Source organism: Notechis scutatus, chromosome 2 (assembly GCF_049901735.1).
Source record: "Notechis scutatus isolate UNSWTSFEM ecotype Mainland chromosome 2, rNotScu1.2, whole genome shotgun sequence".
In the NCBI taxonomy this organism is placed as follows: Eukaryota; Metazoa; Chordata; class Lepidosauria; order Squamata; family Elapidae; genus Notechis; species Notechis scutatus.
In genome coordinates, this window is record NC_142010.1 from 170,064,277 (window position 1) to 170,086,688 (window position 22,412).

At 38.8% G+C, this 22,412-nt stretch overlaps 1 protein-coding gene across 2 annotated transcripts in view; it reads left to right on the plus strand.

Annotated features, from left to right (window-relative positions):
- PRAG1 (PEAK1 related, kinase-activating pseudokinase 1) overlaps nucleotides 1-22,412 on the plus strand; it is a 39,560-nt gene that overhangs the window by 15,671 nt on the left and 1,477 nt on the right. For both annotated transcript variants that reach the window (XM_026672885.2, XM_087957355.1), the window contains exons 2-6: nucleotides 646-1,058; nucleotides 5,352-5,459; nucleotides 5,721-6,931; nucleotides 15,534-15,652; nucleotides 17,986-18,728. In XM_026672885.2, coding sequence (XP_026528670.2) covers nucleotides 741-1,058; nucleotides 5,352-5,459; nucleotides 5,721-6,931; nucleotides 15,534-15,652; nucleotides 17,986-18,728 — 2,499 coding nt within the window. In that variant the 5' untranslated portion in view covers nucleotides 646-740. The remainder of the gene's footprint in view (nucleotides 1-645; nucleotides 1,059-5,351; nucleotides 5,460-5,720; nucleotides 6,932-15,533; nucleotides 15,653-17,985; nucleotides 18,729-22,412) is intronic.

Genomic DNA, 22,412 nt, shown 5'->3' on the forward strand with positions numbered 1-22,412 from the left:
ATGTTTCGCTTCTTATCCAGGAAGCTTCATCAACTCTGTTGCTAGTCAAAAGTGCCAGAAGCCAAGAGAGCAAATGACATTATAGACAACACCGCATTGTTAGGCCAACTGTGTAATTTGCAACATGACATGACTGACCCAGATCACGGAATTGGCACCATTTGAGCAATAACATGTGATGGAAACATTTGTGATATAATAATGTGTAATATCTGTTTATCCCGATTGTATAGATTTGCATGACAAAATAAAATGAACAAAATATTACACCACCCCCACCCACCCCTGATCAGCTTTACTCCATAGTTTGCGCAATAAATATGCACATTGTTATTTCCTGCAAAACAGCAAGAACTTTTTGTCATGTCTTTTACACAGACACACAATCATAGAATTTCTATGTATGGGACACATTTGGAGCCTAGAAAAGGGCTGGGATGAGCGTTGGCAAACTCTTCTCTGTTCCTTACTTATGATAAACTGGCTGTGGGGAAAAGCATATCACTCTGAGGAGCAAGCATAGCTGCCATCATCTTGTGACTAAGAGAGAACAGGTGTATGTGAGGGTGCCCAATAATGGGAGATATTGGAACTTGGGAAACAAAGGACATTATTAACATGAATTCTGTGCTCTTTTCTTTGCAGCTTGGTTACAAGTCCAGGATTATTCAATCCAGCCATAGAGAGGAGAACAAAATGAACCACCCAGCCCAATACAGAAGGTGCAGAGGGCAGTGGAAATGAAGCAAGAGGGCTTGAAAATGTCTGTGTGCAGTGATTTTGTGGAGCACATCTGGAAGCCTGGCTCCTGCAAAAACTGTTTCTGTCCCAGAAGTTTTCACCAACTGCAGGCCCTGTCCTTTGATCAGCAAGGCTGCAGTGAAGCTTTGCAGGATTTGAATGGAATTGGAGCCAAAGTTGAAAATACGCCTTGGGAGGATGACGGTCTAATTTCCTTGTCTTACTCAAAGCCAACTATTGCTGTTAAACCAACTATGATAACCTCGGATGCTGCTGGTGTGTGGGCGGATGGAAACATGAATACAGATGTCTCACAGGTAATGATTAATAAGGGGTGTGGTGTATTTTACAATGTTGCTTCCGTTGTAAAATTTGTAACTGCCTGGGAGCAGTCTTTGTATTTGTTATGGCAGGACTTGCAGAAATGGATTCTTTCAATTTCTTGAGCAGGTAGGGAGAAATTCAACAATCAGGAGGCTCCCCAAAATCTATTTCTTAGTAAAGTGGGAGATTTTTCAGACATTTATGATACTAGTGAGCAAGATGTTTTCGGTTTAAAAGCCAACAGAAGTGCTCAAATACTTCTTGGTACGAAAAGACTGTATCTGTTGCACTTTGATTCTCCAATCCAGTTGAGTTCCCACCACTGCACTGACCAATCCAAAGCACCTTTCAGTTGCCCAGGCTTGACTTCCAACCTTCTGAGCTCAGTTCACCTGAGATTCAAATATTTTCCACCTGGGTCCAGATTCTTTGGGAATCACAATGTCAACTGCCCTATTCCCAATACATGAATAGAATTCCATTTGAAAAAATACCTCCATAAAGAGAAGTGTTGATTGACACAATCAGCTCATCTCAGTTTTCCACCCTTTTGCTGGCTAATGATGTAAGTTTAAATTTCCTTTGATTGAAATATGAAAATGGTAAGCAAAACAACGTGAAACATTTTAAAAAAAATAATTACTCATTACTACTGGAAACAGGAAGATCTCATGTAAAAGGAGCGAGATTCTGTCTCTCACCTGATTGTTGTAAAATAGCTATATCTTTCTGAGGCAATCTCGCCTCGGAATCTGTACGAAAGAAACAAAATCTGTGAACAGTATTATTTTAGCATTTGCATGTCTCTAAAGAGTCCCCCTCCCCCAAAACAACTTGTGGGTATTTAATGAACTTGAATGAAAATTTGGGGCATTTGATAGGCAAGTATATGCTGTTAGATGAGCATTGAGCCTAGTCCTCTACCTGCCATGTCACCTATCAGTCTAGATTTCAGCAGGACGTCCCTCCTGTAGGCAATTGTACTTTTGGAGTGGATGGTTGAGCCTCCCAGATAGAGAAGCGTGAGAAATCAGCTGTTTCTGAACTTCAGTACGAATTGGATTTTGGACTAATATGCAGGTTGAAATGTTGTTTTATTGACCTTGATAAATGTTACAACACAGCTTTCAAGTTAACAAAACAAATAGGCAAATATATTTTAAAAAGTTTCTTTTTAATTGAAATGTAGTATTTCAGGTGGATTTGAAAACAGGGTTATTATTTTATATATTCACTATTGTATGCATATCTTGCCATTCAATCGTTCTAAAAACCTAGAGAGCTTACAAGAGTAATAAAATGCAAATTATAAACAAAGCAACATTAATATACACATAAAATCATACACTAACATTAATTAGTTAACAATTAAAAGCTGGGTGATAGAGATCTACTTTTTCAATGTTCTAAATACTGGGAGAATGAAGGCCAAACTCATATCCATGGAGTGTGTTCCACAGCCTGGAAGCAATGCAGAAGAAGCCCTTTCTCATGTAGCAGATAATTGAACCTTCAGAAGGAGTTTGTTCAAAAGGCCTTTCCTATTGTTTTGAGTACCTGGAAAAGTTTCATTGGGAGATGCAGGTAGTCAGACCATAAATGTTATAGCATGACACCAATATCCCAAATTGCGCCCAGTTGGCAGTTAGCAACCAGTACAGATCTTCTGATACAGAAACTTATCTTCTGATATGTGATCCCTTTGTCTTGCACCTATCAGCAGTCTGGTCATTGCATAGTTATTTTCTTATAGCCACAGGAATGGGAGGAGAATGGGTGAGGGAAGACAGCCAATGACTGCAAGGCTTATTCATAAAATGCTAATATACAATTTACCATTATGTCCAAATATTTATATATGCACCCCAGATTTTACTCATTTATTTTAGTTTAATGATTTTGCTCAAGCATTTGAAGGTCCCATGCTATAAAATTATCTCATTTTATAACTTTAATTTTTTTAAAAAAAGTTATAGCTCACCTTTTCGGAAAGCTAGTTTCCAAATTAGTTAACTGCAAATATTTTAAAACAGTCAATTTTAAACATGTAGCATTAATTAGGCAGCTGTCATGAAAGTGCTTCTTCTGTTATTAAAGTTTTGGAATCAGATTGAGAAGATCCAGGTTGAAAAACCAACACAGTTAAAAGAACAAAACTTCTCTGGAAAACCATGGCGGTATATCTTTCAGCCTGGCCTCTGTAATAAATGTATAGACAGAGGAAATCATGGAGAAGGAATCACGTATGTCATATTCAGCTCCTTAAAAGAATAACAATGGATAAAAATGCCAAGTATGTTAAAAAAAATACAAGACAAAACTAGCAATAAAATTATCGGTATCACCCCTGATACTCACTCTGATAAAAACAGAATTATTTAAACCAACACACAGGATTGTTTAAAAAAAACTTCTATAACTAATGATCAGTGTAATTCAATCATTTGCTATTATCTAATAAATCCAAAATTTTAATTCAATTTTATTGGAGGGGAGGTTGCGTTTCTACATGGCAGATATAGAAAAGATGTCCTTCGATCATCCCAGAATGCAGAAATACCCAGATAGATTTTGCTGTCTTTCCTAAGGAATCCACTTTTCCTTGGTCTACTAATGGACATTTCAAATTTGGGCTGGATTTATGCACCTGCGCTAAAACAGAAGTTGAGAGCCAACAGAACCATTGTGAGCTGCTTTACATGTGATCCTAAGTTATAAACCATGCCTTCCAAACTGCAGTTGTGGATATACACATTATGAACCATGGTCAAATAAACAATATGATGGCGTAGTACAATACAAAAACCAGTTATTATCACTTAGCTTTACAAAATAAACTTTTTTTCTTGTATCCTATCATTGGGCAACCAACTGCAACCATTCATCTACTTGGCAGTTTCAATTTTTGTCCAAAGGCAATCTTGAAAGTAAAAGTGATACTGGAATCTGACACTCTTAATGAAAATATTCTTTAATGTTAAAAGTCATGTAGGGAAAGAAACCTGGTGAGACTAAAATGGGTAGAAATTGTGCAGGGGAATTGCATTGGAAGTCTGTAACCTTGCTTATTCAACCCAATGTCTCTGTTTTCTTCTAAGCTGCCAAGGAATATATGGGAGGGATATGTTTGTTTGTTTGTTTATCAAATTTCTACACCTCCCATATCACCTATGTCAGGGGTCCCCAACCGCCGGTCCGCGGACCGGTACCGTCCACGGAACAAGTCTTACCGGGCCGCTGGTTGCTGGGCGCCACCATCTTTTTGGTAAAAAGTGCTTCCGGTGAGCTTTTCCAGGTAGAAAGCTCACCGGAAGCACTTTTTCATCAAAAAGATGGCGGCGCCACGCTCGGTGAGCTTTTCCGGGTAGAAAGCCATTTCTACCCGAAAAAGCTCACCGAGCGCTGGCGCCGCTATCTCTTTGACAAAAGTGCTACGGTGAGGTCACCGGAAGCACTTTTTCGTCAAAAAAAGATGGCGGCACCCAGTTGATGCCGGTACCAGGCCGCGGCGCCCAGCTGATGCCGGTACCGGGCCGCGGCGTCAAAAAGGTTGGGGATCACTGACCTATGTGACTCTTGGTGATTTACAAATGAAAAGCATACAATCAAAGATAGAATTTAAAAAGAATGAAAACAAAGTTAAGGAAGTTTTTTAAAATTTAAAAGCAGACAGAGCACTGGGTTGCATAACCTTGGATTTAACAAACAATTGGAAATAACAAATACTGTATCACCTCCCCACAATTGATCAATTAAACTATGCTAAAATTGCCAACGTTACTATTAGGATGGATCATGGAACTATCAATATCTATAGTAGACGGATTATCAACATTGTTAAAATTTCTTCTTTTCAGTAAAATTCAGTTCCACTCAAATGTACCAATCTTTGGTTTTAGTATACCCAATAAATCTGTATACGAAAGGAAAGTATAGTAAATCTGTAAGGTAATATAAATTGCTAGCAATTTGATTTGTTTTATTGCTTTATAATAAAAAAAATTCACAAAATAAGGTCATAATCCCATTGATTCTAAAGGAGAGTTCATCCACATATTTAAAAATTGTTCAACATTTTAAAAATCATTATATATATATTTTTGGAAGGTGGATACAGCCAAATTATAGAAGATTCTAATTGAGTTGTGTATGAAGTATTTTTTAATCTTTTATTTATTTATAAAATTTATATGCCATTCATCTCATGGTACGAGGTGACACATAAATCTCCATCCCCATCCTGGAGAAATGTTTATCCTGCTACATTTCATCTTTGATCAATGCAGGGCAACGAGATCAAAAGGAAGCCCCAGAACATCCCCGAAGATCGTCCTTTATTCCTTGGCCCATCTGGTTCTGAAAGGGTAGAAAGAAATACCTCATACAGCAAAGAGGTATGTGTCCTTGGGGACGGGTCAAAGCACCCAGTAAGAGGAACACAGTCATGCCAATTTGGAGTCTCAATTTCATTCCTGTCACTTCTAAGGAAAGTGCTCTTCCGTCCACCCCAGGGAAGCACTAATGTAATTAATTTCCCTGAGCAAAAGAGTGAAGGTTGGGCATATTTCCCTTTTAGTGTAAACCACAAAGCCTTTGAGAAACCCACCACCAGTGTAACATGGCTTGATAATGGAAATTATTTTTCAAAATTGCAGGGCCAGGATTCCATGGCCGTCGCATCCAGGATAACAAATTTCAGCGAAGATAAAAGAAGGGTCTTGAACTCATTCTCCAAGTTTCATGTGCATGATTCTGTGTATAACCCCTTAAACCCAGAAAGAGACTTACTGGCATGTCCACCAGATACTGTGCTAAAAAGCAGCGGTTCTTTCGATTTGTCCCAAGGAAGTCCTTACTGTCTTCTGGTCAGAACCTCAGATCAAATTGAAAACAAGCCTACAGATAGCAGAAGTCATTCCAGAGAACAACAGCCTCCCTTTCAAGGAAAGAGCCAAAATGAACCCATCTATGCCGAGAGTTCAAAGAGGAAAAAGATGCAGCATAATAGCACTAATACATTGAAGAGTGCTGTCTTGACTATTAGCCCAAGTCAAAATCAACATGATGGGATGAAGACCCTCCACTTGAGCTGCGAGAGGAATTTTCAAGATCTTGGTTCACAAAGAGCAGCAACTATTACTATAATGGCCCCACAAACAGAAGATGACCACCGAGCATTTTTTCTTAGCAGCCCAGACTCAGCAGTTGGGGTACAGTGGCCATGCGTTAGTCCCACTATTAGCCCAAATACTGAGAAATCATCCTCCCTCTTTGAGCCTAGAGAGTTGCCGCAAGAAAGATGTGATATGAATTCAAGAGACAAAAGTCCAGGGGCTGAGTCTCCAATGTCTAGTAAGAATATGATTGATAGGAGTCCTGCTATTCCTCCAAAGATGTCCAAAGGAAGCCCTCCTAGACATGAAGAGTCTTTTCCACAATCAGTCAATTCTTCCATTAAAGCCCGTTCTTCCATTGACGAAACCTGGGATACCAGCATGCCAAGGAATGAGACCGATGGCCCTATGATTGAGCCTTTGTTGCCCTTGTGTTCCCGGATTAACAGCATTTCCCCTGATGAATCCAGCAGAGGTTCTTTGTCCTCAGGCTCTGAGAGGAGACCAAAATACTGCCATGCATCCTGGCATAGGCCATGTAGGATTGAGGAAGAAGAGGAGGAAGAGGAAAGAAATGAAGCGGAAATGGAGAATGAAATCACTATTTCTCCAAGTTTTTCGGTTCAGATGAAACCATGCCCTATTCAAGCAATTGAGACCGGAGAAATGAATCGGTCAACGACTTTTGCTTTTGATGAGCCTAGACCTGAAGAAGTTATAACTCCTCGGCTGCCTCCAAAGAAACCACCCAGGTAAACATTTTTTTAAGTTGCTTATCAATAATCAAAGATAGGTAGATAGGATAAATGATGTAATTCAGGATGTTCTAGTGGTGATTCTCTGTTTCCCCTAATTCTTGCTTTCCAGTGGAAACATTTGAGTGTTTCCTAGAATAAAACATTTGTATATAAGCTATATGTGTTCTTAAACAGCAGCCTTCTATTTTGTAATCATTTCTAGTTGAACTAGAGTTTCAGAAAACCATTAGCTGCAACTTAATGGAAGTGAAATTTTGCTAATGTTTTAAATAGCTTCTTTGAAGCATGAGTTGAAATCAACCCTATTTTTTTCTCGCATCAGAGACTTTTTTTTAACTGTAAGCTGATAGACAAAAATAGCATTTCAGATGATTGAGCAGTGAATCAGTCATTTTTCTGGAACAGTCTCTCATCAAGTGCAAACAAAAGCACATTGCTGGTCAGAGGAAAACAGATGTGCCTGAATTTCTCACCCTTCTGACACTAACTTCATTGTGTTGCTCTGAGTAAGTTCATCCTGATGAATGAATGTCTGTAAGGACCAAGAAGAAATTGTAAGGAAAGGCCTAGGCCTATTTATTTGGAAAATCAGAAATTAATTATTGTGAAGTATTTTTAAGACAGCACCTCCAACTTGAGAGAGTTGTAGTAGTTTCTAGTATTTCTTTTCAAGTTCAGTTAAACTTTAATGACCTAGGTCAGTGGCCAATGAAAATCATCAGGAGCAAAGGTTTATGACTCCTCACCATTAAACATCAGTTTCAGAGTTGACTCCAGAGTTGAAGGAATTAAAATTGATACCATTAGCACTGTATCAGCCCATCTGTAATCTAAGAAGATAGATTTGAGACATCTTAGAGAAAACTCCTCATGGGAAAAAGATGGGCCCTGCTTCAGATGTTGGCTTGTGAATAGATAGAAGGGACTCATTCAATTAGCCCCATTATGTGTTTCAGGAAAGCTGCTTGGCTGTTTATCTCAAAATCCAATTCAGGGAATGCTTAAATAAAATGGAATTAAAGTTTCTATTTTTAGAGGCTGTGTTACTTCATTTTTAAACTCTTGCACAGAGTGGCAGAAGGAATGAACAGTTCTTTGTTTCAATCATTAGTCAGTGATCAATTAACTTCACAAAACATAATCATCCTTTATCTGTTATGTAGAAGGAAAATGGATCTTTGTGTATCGTTCAAATGTGCTGCAGGCAAGACTAGAAAAGAAGAATAGAGTTGACAGGAAAATGTAGTAATTTTTAGCACTTAAAGCCAGAACCCTTTCTGAAGAGGGAAATACAGAACGGCCATATAAAATCACATCACTTAGGAGGATGAAGAGAGGCAAAGAGCAGCTTGTAACCTACGTTAAACTCCCGTTCCAATTAGCCTTGCCAGTATGGCCATAGTGAAGGTTGATGGAACATCTGGAGGCATAAAGCTCTGTTAGAAGCCACAATCACATTAAAATGACATCTCACACATTGTCTCATTGCAAAGGTAATGCAATTACATAATTTGCAGCTGGCACATCTGTGGCTGACACAAATTGCATGAGTGCATCATTTGGGCAATGATGTCATGAAGTGTTTGCTGTCATTTGCCCGCCAGGATAGCGGAGTAATTTGGAGTAATTGTTTATAATGCAGACTTTTTCTCCATCAAAATTAGGATGGAGAAAAAGTCTTAGGAATCAAATTGTGCTGAAATCCTAAATTAAGGATATTGAACATTAAGGGTGTAATGTCTGAAAATAAATAATAGAACTGGCTTACTTTTTCACATGCATATGGACACAGAATATACATGATTGCATTGTGCTTCTTTTCCTTGTGTACATTCTAATCATTAGTCATTTCTGTATTTTGAAGAAAGCTATTCCAGATGTCCTAAAGGTGCTTTTTTCAAGAGAAAACTGGACTGCCTTGTTTTTCTTTTGAAGATGTTTCGCTTCTCATCCAAGAAGCTTCTTCAGCTCTGACTGGATGGTGGGGAATGGAAGGATTTATATTCCTTGCAAATCCTTCCATTCCCCACCATCCTGTCAGAGCTGAAGAAGCTTCTTGGATGAGAAGCGAAACATCTTCAAAAGAAAAACCCAAGAAAGTCCAGTTGTCTCCTGAAAAAAAGCACCCTTGGGACAAGCATGACCTGGATGATTGAGAATCTCCATAGACACTCTTCCAGATGTTATCTCCCTCCTCATTATATCTACAGAATACACATTTTTACTTTTTGAAAAGATGTTTCATTTTTGTAAAAGGAAGCACCACCATTCAATTAAACATGGAATCTTCCCCTTCAATTGTAATTAGGGGACTTTGGTTTCCATTTTTATGTGAAGCAGTTTAATGTGCCAATGAGAAGCCACCTTTCTTTTGCATCATTCCCTTAAGTTCTGGAACAGTATCCTTGACTCCCTAACCAAATGCATGATGTAGAGAAAGTGAAATTAAATATTTGCACATTCAGATTTTTATATTTCTTATAAATATATATATATATATATAAACCACTGAGGAAACTGGACAGAACTCATTTATGACTAAATACAGATAGACCTTGGCTTATGACCGATCACTTAATGACCGCTTGAAGTTTTGATGACCCTCCCCTCCCAAAAGCTCCTTACAACCCAGTTCTGAAGTTCTGGTAGCTGTCCTTTCCTCCATGGTCATGTGGTTGCATTTTGGGTTCTCGGCAACTGGCCTGCATTTATGGCTATTTGTAATGTTCCGCAATCATACAATCATAACTTATGATATTTTTGCTGGAAACTGGTGTTTTGCTTCCAATTTCCAGCAAAAACGGCTCCATAGCAAACAATGGATTTGCTTAATAGCTGCCACCTCACAAAAGGTCATAAAAATCACCAGTCACGTGACCCTCACAACTTACAACCATAATTGCCAGGCTCAATTGCAGCCGTGAGTTGAGGAGTACCTGTAATGCGCAATTGAGTCAGACTGACTGATCCAACCTAGGTTGACCTGTTCTCAAGATGGAAGGAGAGACCATGGAATGATCATAGAAAAAGCTTTTTCTATTCTCCTTTGCCTTTAGTCCTGGTAGAAGATAACTTCTTATTCTTTAGCAGGTCTCTCAATAGCCCAGGAGATTTTTTCTTTTGGTGAGGAATGGTACATGCTCTTCAATGGGACTGTCAATCTCCTCGAAGTTCTTTTTCAACCACAGCATAATGGACCTCTTTATCTATGGTTTTTTTTTTTTGGTGAAACTGATTTTTTTTTTTAGCTTCAACCGTTACCTTTTTAAATAGGTAAATATTGAAGTTTTCTTTTATAGGTACAGAAAAAGTGGTGCTGATGAAGGTTATTTCACACTTTCAATCCAGTGAACTCAATTGCTATTCTAAGACTAGCACAAGACTATTTTCTGGGTTGTTTACTCATTTGCACCTGCCAAGGACATTACCTCAAAGCTGCCAAATGCCCCACTTCTTTCAAATATTACCTTCGGCTAAAGCCTTTGCAGAAATGTCCCTCTATTCCACTGACTGAGATAGCAAAATGCAGGAACAAAGAAGAAAAAAATATATCATTTTTGTTTCAATATTTTTGAATAGAACAATACTTCTGTGAACTGTGACTTCTTCAAAGATCAGTGTTTGCGACTTTTTCAGAATATTTTTTTTACAGGGGCAGGACTTCATTGTTGTAGTGGTACTAACAGAATAGTATTGGGCTTTCTATTGCATTTATAAGTTTTATGGTCAAGTTCAATCTGAAATTCAAAGAACACGCAAGTAGGATATGCTGCTTATGGCTGGAGACTGGAAAACCAAGCTTGAAAATAGTGAGTTGTAAAGATTATGATCTAGGAATTCCCATGATTTTTTTCATTGCAAATACAATTTTCAGACAACCAGCAAACATAACCAGATAGAGTTCCCAGAAATCTGTTTGACTATATTTTTGGTTTTAAAAAAAAAGGATGGAAGAACTTGGTTGTAACAGCAAAGATGTAATCGGGCTCACTGTGGGACAGATCAAAAACTGCTTATGTGCGAGTTCCAAGTCAAAAGAACAAAGCCAAATTAGTTTCTGCGGTATGGGAACCAGAGGAACTATGTAATGAAATCAAATAAATTTTAAGGATGAATGTAAAAGGAGACTGCCAAAGACCAAGAAACAAAAGAAAGCAAACTGGATGTTAGAACAGTTGGTAGAAATTGCTGAGAAGAGAAGCCAATAAGAAAACTAGAGTTTAAATTAAGTTCTCAGAAGGAACTTAACCAAGAAGTTCTAAAAGCTGTTAAAAGAGATCAGAAGCAACATCATAATGGCATCTGTAAAGGCAATGAAGATGAGAACAGAGTTGGAAAAACAAGGGATGTCTTTTTGAAAGATCTCTAACTAAATTCAAATTATTAAGGAAAAGAATCTGATTTCAAGAAGATCAAACAAATATGGAATATCCTGAAATTAAAAAGTAGAGATGTTTAAATGCAAGCTATCTTAAAAGATATTCCCTATTAACATTCACAAGAATCTTTGGTGCCAGAAGATTAAGTTATATCAGAATTCCAATTAGTGCCAAGTCACAAGGCTATGGTGATTGATAAAATATCTATAAAAATATAGCAACCAACAAAAGAAGAAGTGGCATTGTCATTGATGCATTGGACATTGGACAATCAAGAACCAAAAATACCAAAAAAGTCAATATGTGCTTAATTGACTATAGAAAGACCTTTTATAGTGTGGATCACATCCAGTTGTGGATTGTCCTTAGAAAAACAATCATCCTAGAACAGTGGTTCTCAACCTGTGGGTCGTGACCCCTTTCACAGGGGTCGCCTAAGACCATCGGAAAACACATATTTTCGATGGTCTTAGGAACCGAGCCATAATTTTATGGTTGAGGGTCACCACAACACGAGGAAATGTATTAAATGGTCACGGCATTAGGAAGGTTTAGAAACACTGTCCTAGAACATTTTATTGTCCTTATGCAAAACCTATAAACAGGGCAATAAGCCACAATCAAACAGAACTAAGCATGGAAAATCCAAAGCACCAGGATGACCATGAATATACAGCCATTCAATCTTGTCAAGGTTAAGCCTATTCCTCCCCAACAATCTCCAGGCACTGGGATAAGACTTTGACAGCATCACTGTCAAATGATAGTGATTGATAATACCTAACCTTGCATGGATAACCAGTAGCTTCCTGCAGATATTAAAAAGGAGGGGGCAAGAGCTTCAAACCTGTGTCATCCTATACAAACCAGGGGCTTCTGACTCTCTCCTTCCTTTCCTATCAATTTGACTAGAACCCAATTCACTAGGCATAGCCAAAAGTGTGGTACCACCTATCACCCTGCCTTCCCATCTCAACCTCCACAATCAGAAGAATATTGTTATCAATGGTACTGAAAGCAACTTAGAGATCTAGGAGAATCAAGATGATTGCATCACCCCATCCTGGATTAATAGTTAATAGTTCTCAGCAAATGTTATCAGTGCTATCTATGCCCCAGCCTGAAAGCAACTGAAAAAGATCCAGATAATCTTCCTCCCAGGCTGTCTGAAGGTGCATTCTAACTATTGTTTCAAAAATGGGTAGGTTGGAGACCAACCAGAAACTTTCCATAACAGTTTATTTCAAGCAAATTGAACGCCCTCCTCCTCAAATATGAATTCGTTTTTGCTATTGCTTATGTCCAATCATTTATAATCATCTCTCAGGAGGACTTAACTAGCCAGTAAAACATGCATCAAACAAACATGCTGATTAACACTGTCCATTTCTTTAAGAAGTACAGGATCAAACATAATGTCTCTAAAGGTGGTCTTGTGACTTCCCACCACTGAGAGCTCAGGGGGTCATTAGTTGACAAAAATATATCTGAGCTGTGTTCCCCAAGCAGCAATGCTTTTACAGTATACATCACTTTCACTCCTATTCAGAAAGTACACTTTATATAAAGCATAACACAATGGGAACAAATAGAACTCTTCCACAATGACTTTCTGTGATCAGTGCTGCAGTGCTTTGCAAAGGCAGCTAACTTGCTTGTGAAAAGAATTTCATCAAAAGAATATCATTATTCAGTGGCTGAAATGATGCCACTGAATAATGATATTCTTTTGATGAAATTAGTGCATTGTCAGATATATTTTTTTTTGAACCGAAGTTAGGTCTTCTCATTTCATACCATTTGATGGTATTACTAAGTGCCAAATAAGTGAACTCTGCTGGTTTCTGCTATTCATCCAGCTATTTGGTTTAGTTCTGTAGGGTTTTTTGGGTATTATATTTTTATATTATATTTTCATGTTTATTGTGAGTTTTCAAATTAAGAACTGTGGATGGGAAGAAGAGGTTAATCATATTGCACAGGTAAACGTTAATAAATTTTAAAAGGTAAAACTCAATAGTCCTTGGCAGTCCAGAAGATTAGCAAACAAAGTAAAATAATTCCTGAATAAGCATAAATAGGATTGGATTGTTGCTGTAGCTTTTGAAAAATCAGAATCAGATGGACATGGATTTAAGTTTATGGCGTATGTTTAAGGTTTAGTCAAACTAATTATTGTATAATGAACTTTATTGTGCATGATGAACTTTATTTTTTAACATAAAATATAAAAACCTTAACAGACCTATACTTATCAAATATGTTAATAACAAAACATCAGAGACCAATGGACCATAACAACATTTAGTAAACCAATCCTTTTTTAAAAAAAATAATAATTGTGAAGTTTTTGAGTTTTAGCTTATGTTTGAAACGTCTAAATCAACTTCAAGCAATAAGCTATGTTTATTTTTATTCCAACAGTTCCACGCGAAGCCATGTTTTCAAGCTTGTTTATGTTATAGCCATGGCTTGCAATGACAGATTTTGAATCCACGTGCTGTGCAAGAGGAATTGCCCCTATGCTTACCCATTGAGCTTTATTGCTCTTTAACAGAAGAATTTTTAAGAAACATTTCTATAAAAAGTTTTTTTTTAACAACCAGAAAACCCAACCAAACCTTTAATATGCTGCCCTTTTTGTAACATGTCTAGGGAGGGTTGATTTCTAAGAAGGAACAAATAATTCCTTATTTATACTAGAGCAGTGGCCCCCAACCTTTTTTGTGCCATGGCCCGGTACCGGCATCACAAAATGATCCACGGCCCGGTACCGGCATCAGCACACATGACAAGGCAAGGCGAGCCGAGCGACCAGCCAGCCAGCCGTCCCCCGCTTCTCCCCACCACCTTCAACTCCTCCTTTGTACCTTTGTCAAAGGGCTTTGCTTCGGGATGGCTTCGGGACGGTCGCTCGGCTCGCCTTGCCTTGGGTGCTGAAAGAATCCTCGCGCCTTAGTTTCATTCGAAGCCACCACCCCCTTCGATGAAACTAAGGTGCAAGGATTCCTTCAGGACCCAAACGCCGCTTTCCAACCGGAAAAGCTCACCCGGAAGCACTTTCTCGTCAAACAAGATGGCGGCGCCCAGCAAACCGGCGGCCCGGTAGGAAATGTTCCACGGACTGGTACCGGTCCGCGGCCCGGTGGTTGGGGACCCCTGTACTAGAGTGTGGACAAGACCCTCTCTGGGATTGAGTACATTCCCAAAGGTTTACAGATGAGAATTAGAATGGCAAGTGTTTCAGGAAGTGACCTGGGATCAATCTTTTCTGTTGAATGAGACTTTAGGAATACCTGGGGATGCAGGTGTTTGTGTTTAATACATAGTCAAGATGCTTGGATTGAGAAAACACAAATTTTACTCCTGTACTTTGGGGAAAGATGAATGCTATATATTTTCGCTTTTAGGGAGGGAGGGAAGGAAGGAAGGAAAGAAGGAAAGAAGGGGATGGAGGGAGGGCAGGAGGGAGGAAGAAAAGAAGGGGAAGGAAGGAAAGGAAAGGAAAGGAAAGGAAAGGAAAGGAAAGGAAAGGAAGGAAGGAAGGAAGGAAGGAAGGAAAGAAGGGGACGGAGGGAGGGCGGGAGGAAGGAAGGAAGGAGGAAAGGAAGGAAAGAAGGGGAGTGAGGAAGGAAGGAAGGAAGGAAGGAAGGAATGAAAGAAGGAAGGAAGGAAGGAAGGAATTCACCACTAATTGTGCCATCCCAACTCCACTCAGCCCTGTCCAAAAATAAAGTGGGTAGTGAACTTAAGCCAGACATCTTCTTTCAGTTCTAAAAAGAAGGCAATGGCAAACCACTTTTGAGGGGAGGGGGGAACTTGCCAAAAAAATTGCAGGCATTTGCCCAGGCAGTCTTCAAAATTCAGACAAAATTGAACAGAAAAGAAAACCCTAGCTCAGAGTTATATCATAGTCCCTAACCTGTCATCTGTCCAGAGACTGACAAATTTAGTACTTGCTTAAGTTTATAAATATGCCACTACACCTTTATCTATCTGTTTCTTTTTGTCTTGTTGTAAGAGGGCACTTTGTTTGTATGTACTACATCATGAACAAAATAGGGACAAGAGAAATAGATACAAACCGAAGCAAATCTAGCAAAATCTAGGGGCTCTCAAACAGACCTACTATAATTTTTCAAATACAACTTATCTATTGCATACACAGTTACCATATTTTTATGGCATATTTCCCCCCCCCCCTCCCCAATTTCTAGGCGTCATCTACAAACAACAAAAAATGGTGAACTGGAGCAGCTCAACAGTGATTCTACTGAGAGCCTCAGGGGATCAACGGCCAGCTTGAATTTGGATACAAATCCACTCGGCGGTGGAGGTAGTTAAATTTTGTGTACTAGTGTGGGAGTGTGATGGTTATGTAAGAAACATATTCTGCAGATGAAATGATTTGTACTTTGCATTTCTTCAGTTGATCCAAAAACAAACTTGTGCTATAAAATCAGCTTGCCACTTTTCCAAAGAATCTTGGGAGCCATCTTCTTGGGTAGACTACATGCTTATGGTAATTTATAAAATTTGTTGATTCACGAGTCGGGGAGGTATTGCAGGGCTACAAGAACACTAGTTAGTAGTGAAGTAATAATACAGCTTATTCATTCATTCATGATCACCCAAATCAAAAAAAATAAAATTCTAGGTCTCAAAATCATCTAGCAAAAATATAGAAGGAAATGAATATCTACCACAACAGCAGGCTAAAACAATTAAATGGCAATTGGAACTAAAAAATGTTATAACTCACCAATTGGGAATTCTGCTCATCCTGATCTAAGAATCTAGGAAAAGGCCCAGATCTTAACTACCTTTCTAAAGACCTGCAGGATTAGGAGCCAATCCTACATCAAGAGGGACACTATTTGAAAGGAAGTTATTACCACTCCCCTGAAAAACTACAGAACTTATTTCTTCCTCAGCTAAATGTAAATTCTCTTTTCCATATTTTTGGTATATATCACTATGAGCTGCAAAAAATTTTTTCTAGGGTGCGTATTTAGAGTGTCAGTAATGTATTTATTCCATTTGTTTGTTACCCTTTGCAAATTGAGAATGCACCATGTGGAGACGTGTTGAAGGGAATATAGGCAAGTAAGGTGTCCTTTCAGAAAAAATTATCCAGCCTTATTTTTTTTAATTGAAGTATTTATAAAAATCTTCTGAAGTACCACTAGCTTATGTAATGACATAGCATGAAAGTCATAAAAGAAAAATACATTTTTCCTAACTTAGCAATTGCCTAATTAGGTGGTAGAGCACACTACAGAATTGTATGTCACCATTAGAAATAAAAATTTATTCATTCATTTGTCACAGTTGCTCATCACACAATCAAGTCACTCTTGATATAACTGTAATTAGCCTTTTCCCCACAGTTTTCCCAAGTAGATAAGAAAGCTTGCTGTGTCACTGTGTGATTTTCTGCACTGTACTTGCAAATCAGTTATACATAATGCAAAACTAGAAAGAGAAAGCATATTCCTAACCTGTGAATTTAATTTTAGAAAGGGAATGATCCTTAATTCCAGAAATTTAGAGGAAAAAAAGCATATATTAATTGTTTTTTAAAATGCCATGCTTCAGCCAACTTTGGTTTTTCAGCATGTAATGCAAAGCTGACTTTCTGCTTAAATATTTACTCTGTTCCAGCTTCATTTCTGTAGGGCAGTCACCAATGCTCACCTATATGACAAAATGTCGCTGATCTTCAAAACACTATGTGGCATTGATTGACTACCTTTCAGTAGTTTTTCTTTATTGTACTTAGTGATTCATTTCCCATATTAGTCAGTTTATTATAGTCTTAGATTGGTATGCCCATATGAATATACAACATGTGTTGTTATACTTAGTTTCCACTACAGAATTAGTTGGAAATCTACTTTGAACTCTACCCTCTACAGAAAAACTCCAATTTTAAGATGGTTGTTGCTACTAGTTTGATTTGAAAATATATAATCTCACTACCTTCTCCAAAACCTTCTCCCCCAAAAATGAAAAGTGAGAGATGAAGCAACAGTTATCCAAAATGACTGAATCAAGAAAGGATCCCGTCAGATGGCACATCCTCCTTCCTCAAAGGAATGTTAACCATTTCCCAGATCTAGTCATGCCGAGTGAGCATAACCACCCTTGCTAACCAGAAAGGTCTAGATCCAGCCTATGGGTTGCAGAACTTTTATACACACAAATTCTTGAACAGCCTATCAAACTAAGCGTTCTTGCCTTATTGATCCCATAGACATGTGTTGCACAGATCACATGCTACATCTGTAACATGTGAGAGAAACAACGGTCCAGTTTGTGACCGATTTTGTCATATGTAAAGTGAATTGAGCCCTGGGTCCATTACTGTTGCTGTCTTCTGATAATCCAGTTGGGTGCTCAGAAAAGCTTTGCTACATCAGGGATCAGTGGTGGTGGTTGCTTCACAGCCATTTGTTGCCCATATTGATATATGGGAAATCATTTATTCCCATACCATATTTGGTAATAAAGAGATTATCAGTAACTGATTCTGTTCTTTACTTCTTATTTTTCATTTTTAGATAGATCTTTAGAACTTGATACTAGGCTCATGCTGTAAAATGTGTTTATCTATGCTGCCAAGATTCTCTGGCTTATAATTATCTTACTCGTCTGTGTACATTTTAGGAGAATTGTGCAAAATGAGTCTTCATTCCTCCATCCGTACTGAGAAACCTGCCTTGCCTTCTGTTCATTTCCCCCCATGTTTGACTAAAAACACGGCACCGGGCAAAACTGTGGAGCCGCCCCCTCTGCCCCAAAAGAAAACTGTCAGCAGAGCTCTTTCATCACCCGATGGATTTTACTGGGGCTCATCCTCTCCGTCCAAAGCAGCAGTCTTCCCGAGCTTCAAGTTGAACTCCAGTCAATCAGAAAGTAATGTCTGTATCCAAGAAAAATCTCTCTTTTGCTCTAACTTGGGAATCAACCATCATACAATTCCCTCCCCTGAGTCTCTGGGAAAGAACTTCATAGGGTCCATCGCTACTCCGTTCCCAAGTTCTGCTAAGAACAGCAGCCTCTGTGGCTTTCAGGATAGAAATCTTCCATCTCGTTCTTCCTCGCAGCACAGTATATCCACCCAGGCCTCCTCAGGTTCTGGCCTTCAGCTCCATAACCTCTTCGGCAATATCAATAGCAAAGAAGGCATGTATACCAAGTTAGGAGGACTCTATGCAGAATCTTTGCGCCGCCTGGTCTCCAAATGTGAAGAATATTTTATGCATGATCAAAAAAGTGAACTGCGTTTTAGTGAGAACTACTGGCCTTTCTTCAAACTGACGTGCAACAAACCATGCTGTAACGCGGGAGATGCAGTGTATTTCTGTGCAACGTGTGCCAAGGATCCTTCTAGCACTTATGCAGTGAAAGTAAGTAGTTGAAGAATATCATTTTGTAATGTAGGGGTCAGAAACATTTCTCATGCCTTATACCACCCTCCAGGAAATGTATCAAGCCAAGAGTTCATTCAGCTAAAGCCAGAGCCGAGAAGGAGCAAGGGCTCCCATCCTGCAAAGTCCTTTTTTTGTCTTTGTGACACTTCAAATAACTAGAGGAGGAGACAACTCTCCAGAAGCAATGCAAAGGTCCAGAGAGCAGGTAAACCTAGAACTAAGGAGAAATTTCCTAACGGTGAGAACAATTAACCAGTGGAACGGCTTGCCTTCAGAAGTTGTGGGTGCTCCATCACTGGAGGCTTTTAAAAAGAGATTGGACAGTCGTTTGTCCAGAATGATATAGGGTCTCCTACTTGAGCAGGGGATTGGATGGAAAGACCTCCAAGGTCTCTTCCAATTCTGTTATTCTGTTATCTTGAGGTCTGCAGGATGATTAAAAAAAAATAAGTTCCATATGATTACCAAAGTGGACATTCTCCTCAGTCGCAGTGGCTTTTAGCTGGTCTCTTGCTGCTAAGAAAAGACATCTGTCATTAGTCTGGAGAACTTCACTAGCTCTTAAATGTATCTCCTAAAGTCATTGTTGAGTGGCTTTGTTTGAGGTGAAATATAGGCAGATCACGAGACCTTGAGAATATCACCGGGTTTCTTTGGCTTGGCTTGGCTTTGCCTGTGTAATTAGTCAAAGGATTTTCACTAGTCCGATTTAAATGCTCACATTAGTTAATCTTATTCAAAATTCCTGAAATAAATGGCCTGGGGGGAAAAAATCTCCAGGTTTCTGGAATATAGGGCCAAACAAATATACTATCAACTTTTTTTTTCTTTTTCTATTCTGATCAAAATACTTTGGACTTCTGTTTGAGATCTTTTCGGAGGTTTTACCTGGATTAGACCATTCCTTTCCAATGGCAAAATTCAGGGGTGAATAGCAGCTACAGTAGCAGGATTAAGCCCATTGAGAAACCAATGTAGATTTAAAAGGTGAGCATCAAGAAAAACAGAAATACAGGGAATAATTCACTCCAAAATGCCAAGTCAGAACAAATAGAAATTTGAAAGAAAAAAAAAAACCCAAAACTCTCAGACACTGTCATCAAAAAGGAGAGTGGTTTTGGGTCTCTGCTGATGTGCTTGGCACTAACATTCTCCTTCTTTTAACAGGAAAGTGAAGTGTCTGGAGTCAGGCCAGGAGGGTGTGTGGCTGGGATTGTTGTCCTGGCACCCTTTTAGTGCCAGGAGAGTAGAACAATCAGGAAGTGAGTCTTGACCCTTCTAACATTATTTGAGCACGAAGTGGTGCCAAGAACTTCATGAGGCCTTGAATTCCTGTGATTCATGAGAACCCTCCATGGGTGCAAATGAGTCATCCATTCCAAGGCATTTGGCCATGTAGGGGCAGATCTTCCAGAATCTTCCTGTGCTCAAACCCATCAGAAAGCCTGGGGGACTTCCCTGACAGTTGCCACCTTCGTTCTGGCTTTTAGTTATGTAAGTTTTTAAAGGGTGCCCTGGCACAATTGCACATCCTTAAGAAAAAAAATACCATCGTGCTTGAACTTTCCGAAAGGAGAAAAAAAAATTTTTTTTTCAAATTATTTCACTCACATAATTTTGATTGTCGCTTCCTGATCTTACTTCAAGATACGGCTACATCTTTTCAATCCAAAGAGGCGGGAGATGGTTTTAGTCACGTTATAAAGAAGTCAAGAATCTGCATTACTTTAGTTCCGCTGATCTTGAGTTTGCCTTTTGTGGATTGTGGCCTTAATTTTCAATGCTGTGCACGAACTGTTGTCTGCATGGATGCCAGTTTCACAAAAGGAAAGGGCTTGCTCTCCTGTCAGTCAAGCAATCACACGGCATGTATGCACAATGGGTGTTTAAAATAGAGTGTGCGATTGCTAGGAAAGGAAATAAGCCTTTTTTGTGTGTTCATTGCAGACCACATGCGTGTATGCCTATGTTACAGAATGTGTCTTTATTGTCTCAGGCCAACATTGTTGCATCATAAGGCCGAGCCAGGAAAACTAAGAACTAAGTGAGACTGCTGTGTGGGAAAATTTAGTTAAGCAGTTTGGGACAATCCTTTCATTTTTCACCGCTTAAATATTTGATTGATTGATATATTTCAGGACTTAGTCACTGAGCTAAATAATTTTCCCATGTGCCTTATGTTGCAAAAAAGAAGGCACAATTCATAAAAGAGGAAAGCTACAGTATCACCAGTGCTTGAAGTCACCCTCAATTTTAACAGCAGTTTCAGGCCTGCTTGAAATTTTGAGCTAAAATGTGGATCTGGTTATGAAATAACAGATCATTTTGATTTATTTAAATTAGTCATTATGTTGCATATCGAAAATCTGGAGCATTTCACATAGTATCCAAACTCCTCTTTTTTCTTTCTTTCTGCCATTTGCAAGAGGTGGATGGGATAGCCTTGCATAATATGGGGCTTTTGGCACACAATACAAGGAGGTCCACATATCTGTATTTTTTTTAATCCAAGTTAATAATGAGATGGTTCTTTGGGTAAATTGTAATCCAGGAAGAGATATAAAAGAACCCTCCTTTTTAAAACACTGTTGGGAAATCTTGTAGTGTAAGTAGTATAATAGATTATTCATAATTAAACTTCATTTTTTGTGGAAGCTCTTAAAAGTTTTAGATCCTGAAGTGTGTGTGTCTACTTGAATCAAAACAATAAATCAATTTATATTTGAAGAAAATGATTAAAAAGCAACAGCAGTGAAAATCATCTTTTTGCTCATGTGAGTCCAATAGAAATGGAGTAATTAACACGGTAATAATTTAAGGAATATCAATTGTTGTAGTAGTAATAACAACAATATAAGAGTGTCAATGTGTATTACATTTTTTTTTCCCTATTCAATTGTGTCAGATTCTTGGAACCTGACTAAACAAGTTCCTGCAGTTTTCTTGGCAAGGTTTTTCAGAAGTGGTCTATCACTGCCTGCTTCCTAGTGACGAGAGAATGTGATTGGCCCAAGGTCACGAGGTGGCTTTGAGCCCAAGGCAGGACTAGAACTCAAAGTCTCCCAGTTTTTAGCTGGATGCCATCATCATGTCAGAAAACTGTTCTTTACAGCAGCAGCCCCCAACTTTTTGGGCACCAGGAGCTGGTTCTATGGAGAGAGATTTTTCCGCGGATCGGAGGGGGTGTGGTTTTGGGTGCGGATGGGGGTTTGCTTTTTTGTGCAACCCAGTTTCTGGCATGCTGCGGCCCAGTGCTGGTCCATGGACCCGGTTTTTGGAGACCCCTGCTTTACATAGTATCATAAGGGGCGGAGGAGTAGTCTAGAGACAGGTTGTCTCCATTTAGATTAGATTTACAGAAAGGAAATGGGGATGAGAAAAACCTAAGAGAGTAAGCCAGTACCATCTAAACTACTCAGTAAAGGTCAAGTAATATGAAAACTAGGAGGATTCCTCCAGTTCTGATCCTTCCTCACCTTCTGCTCAATCGTAACTCCCTGTCATCATATTTAGCAGTGATCGGCACCTCATGCTGTACAGGTATTTGGAATTCAATTTATATCAGACCCAGGTAACCATGATACAAAAGCTAAAGGCTATCTGGGAACCACAGCTAAAATATCTGAAATTGCTTTTTGGTTCAAAATTGGTTCTAGATAC